The sequence below is a fragment of the Geotrypetes seraphini genome, chromosome 8 (genome assembly GCF_902459505.1).
Source record: "Geotrypetes seraphini chromosome 8, aGeoSer1.1, whole genome shotgun sequence".
Lineage (NCBI taxonomy): Eukaryota > Metazoa > Chordata > Amphibia > Gymnophiona > Dermophiidae > Geotrypetes > Geotrypetes seraphini.
In genome coordinates this window covers 170,191,123-170,193,498 of record NC_047091.1, presented here as the reverse complement: position 1 = coordinate 170,193,498, position 2,376 = coordinate 170,191,123, and the positions used below count along the sequence as shown (strand labels likewise).

Sequence of the window (2,376 nt, the reverse complement as noted above, 5' to 3'; positions counted from 1 at the left end):
CTCTAGAATGTTGCTACATAGGATTTTAAAGTGTTTGAGGCTTGTGCAGATGAGGACGGAGCTTGCAGGAATGGGGCAGGGACAGGAAAAGAACTCACGGGGATGGGACGGGAAAATGAGTTCCTGCGGGTGATGGGGAAAAATTTGGCCCCATGTCATTCTCTAGGTAGAACTACATATTTGGAAAGTTTCTGGGCGATGGGATGGTCAGATGCCAATATGCTTGCTGACTCAGGCCCTGATGCTCCAAGGCTTGCTGTGGAAATATCTCTATCTCTCTTCACTTATCGCCCCCTTTGACTCCCCACCTGCAAGCTCTGCTCAGGTGGTAAGTCACTCCTATCTGTGCCCTTCTCTTCCTCTGCCAACTCCAGATGTATAAATAATGTATACTACATAGGCATACTTTTTTTTTTTTTTTTTAATTCCTGGGAAGTTCTTTACTCCTTTTAATATTTTAAGATAAATACAAAAAAGAAAAAGCAACCGAACTGTATTTTTCTATTTTTATTATTTTTTGTCTGATAACAAACTCCCCCTTCTGTGCCCTTTTTTAAACCTATGCAGCACCAACCCATGACAGTGTCTGTATAACCCACAGGCAGGCTTTTGATGTTGCTTAATAAAAGCTTATGTCAAACTGGCATAGTGAAAGAGGTAACAGTGAGCTGCACATGGCCAAAATTTATGGGGAGGGGGAGGAAGGGAGCAAACCAACTGGCATGTTAAAGTCACTTGAGTTTCAGTCCAAGTATATCATTTAAATTGGCTCTATAAGTTAATAGCATATCAGATTGTTTGTAATTCAAAACATCTTAATATGATACTTTAAGTAAAACCATTTTAAACTTCTGGTGCAGTTTACTAAGTTAACTAAAAGCCTGATCTCATCTGTCCATAATATAAACAGATACGCTCAAGCAAAAAAAACAAACCAAAAAAAAAACAACACCCCCCAATAAAAAACAAACCTGACTAAAGATAGGGTTTCTTGGACCCACGAACTAAAGGAATGTTATGAGTAAGACTACTAAAAATAATTCAGAACCTCAGTGATTTTGAAACTTGCCAGTTAACTTGTAAGATTAATCCAGAATCCAGCACAATTTTGACACCATTCAAAAAGAAATGAGGTGGTTTGCAAAGGCCATAGCTTTGGTGACAATCAGAACCAAATTTTAGATCTATGGTTTGTTTGGACCTGAGCAGTCAGCTCGAGCTTGGTGATCCCTGCTTATTTGGTCATGGCCTTGAAGGCTACAGCACATTCTTCATGCATTGCACACAGGCCTGAAATCAGCATCTCGTCACCAGCATCATGTCTTAATTCTATTTCCTTCCCCAGTTCACCTTCTGGCAGTTTGAGATCATCACGAACTTCACCATTTTCAGTCAGAAGGGACATGTATCTCTCATTAATATCAATAAGTTGGTAGTCATTCCTTTTAATATTTGGAACATCCATGTTATGAGTGGAGGGGCAAATATCTTCATATTTCTTACCAGTGAAAATATCAATACCAACCAGGTGAACCTTGGCATGCCCGTGCTTGCCAGTTTTAGAGGTTGACATTTCAACAATCTTGCAGGGACGTCCTTTCAGTACCACAAACCCGTTCTTGCGCAGAGCAGAACACTGCATGGGAAAAGTGGCGGAAGCCCCGGCATCTCCAGTGGTAAAGTCAACCTCATCGGCCATAGTCGCAAATTTCTACGGGGGGAGGGGGGTACTTCCAACAAAAAAAAGGCTACATAGTCATACTTGATCTCTTCTTGACATTTTCAGAGCACAAATTATAGAAGTCGGCACTTACAATTCCTATTGATTGCTCCCCTCCCCCATCCCGCAAAGGATGAAAAATACTTTACTTAAAACAGTACCCTAATGATACTCAGCTGGTACTACCCTGCTAGTGTAGCCTATAGCAACTTCTGTTCCTGATTCTTAAGGAGGGGAATTCATCCACAGGCGTTAAGCGATTTAGCATGTACTAACTGTGTTAGCGCATATTAAATACTAATATGCCCACAGGAATATTATGGGCATCTTAGTATTTTGCACATGCTAATATTTAGCATGTGCTAACATATTTAGCATATGCTAAGGCTAACATATTTAGCATATGCTAACCTGCCCAATCGAGCCTGATCCAGATCCGATGAATTCAGGAGTGAAAAATATGCTGATGGGGGGCGATCCAAGGAACGCCCTCATCTGCCTGCACGGATCTCTCTATAGCGATCCCTGCGCATGCGCAGACCATCTGTAGATGGTCTGCGCATGCCCGTCTGAGATGCGACCTTTTTTTTAAAAAAATTTGAAAACTTTTTTCTTTTAGTTTTTAGCCCTGCGAGCCTGTGGTTTTAACACGCTTT

At 41.2% G+C, this 2,376-nt stretch overlaps 1 protein-coding gene across 1 annotated transcript; it reads right to left on the bottom strand.

The window, feature by feature from the left end:
- Positions 1 to 1,080: 1,080 nt before the first annotated feature.
- Positions 1,081 to 1,739, bottom strand: LOC117364450 (eukaryotic translation initiation factor 5A-1-like). The gene has a single exon (XM_033953619.1). The coding sequence runs from the start codon at positions 1,697 to 1,699 to the stop codon at positions 1,235 to 1,237; it is 465 nt and encodes a 154-aa protein (XP_033809510.1). The 5' UTR covers positions 1,700 to 1,739; the 3' UTR covers positions 1,081 to 1,234.
- Between the last annotated feature and the right edge of the window lie 637 nt (positions 1,740 to 2,376).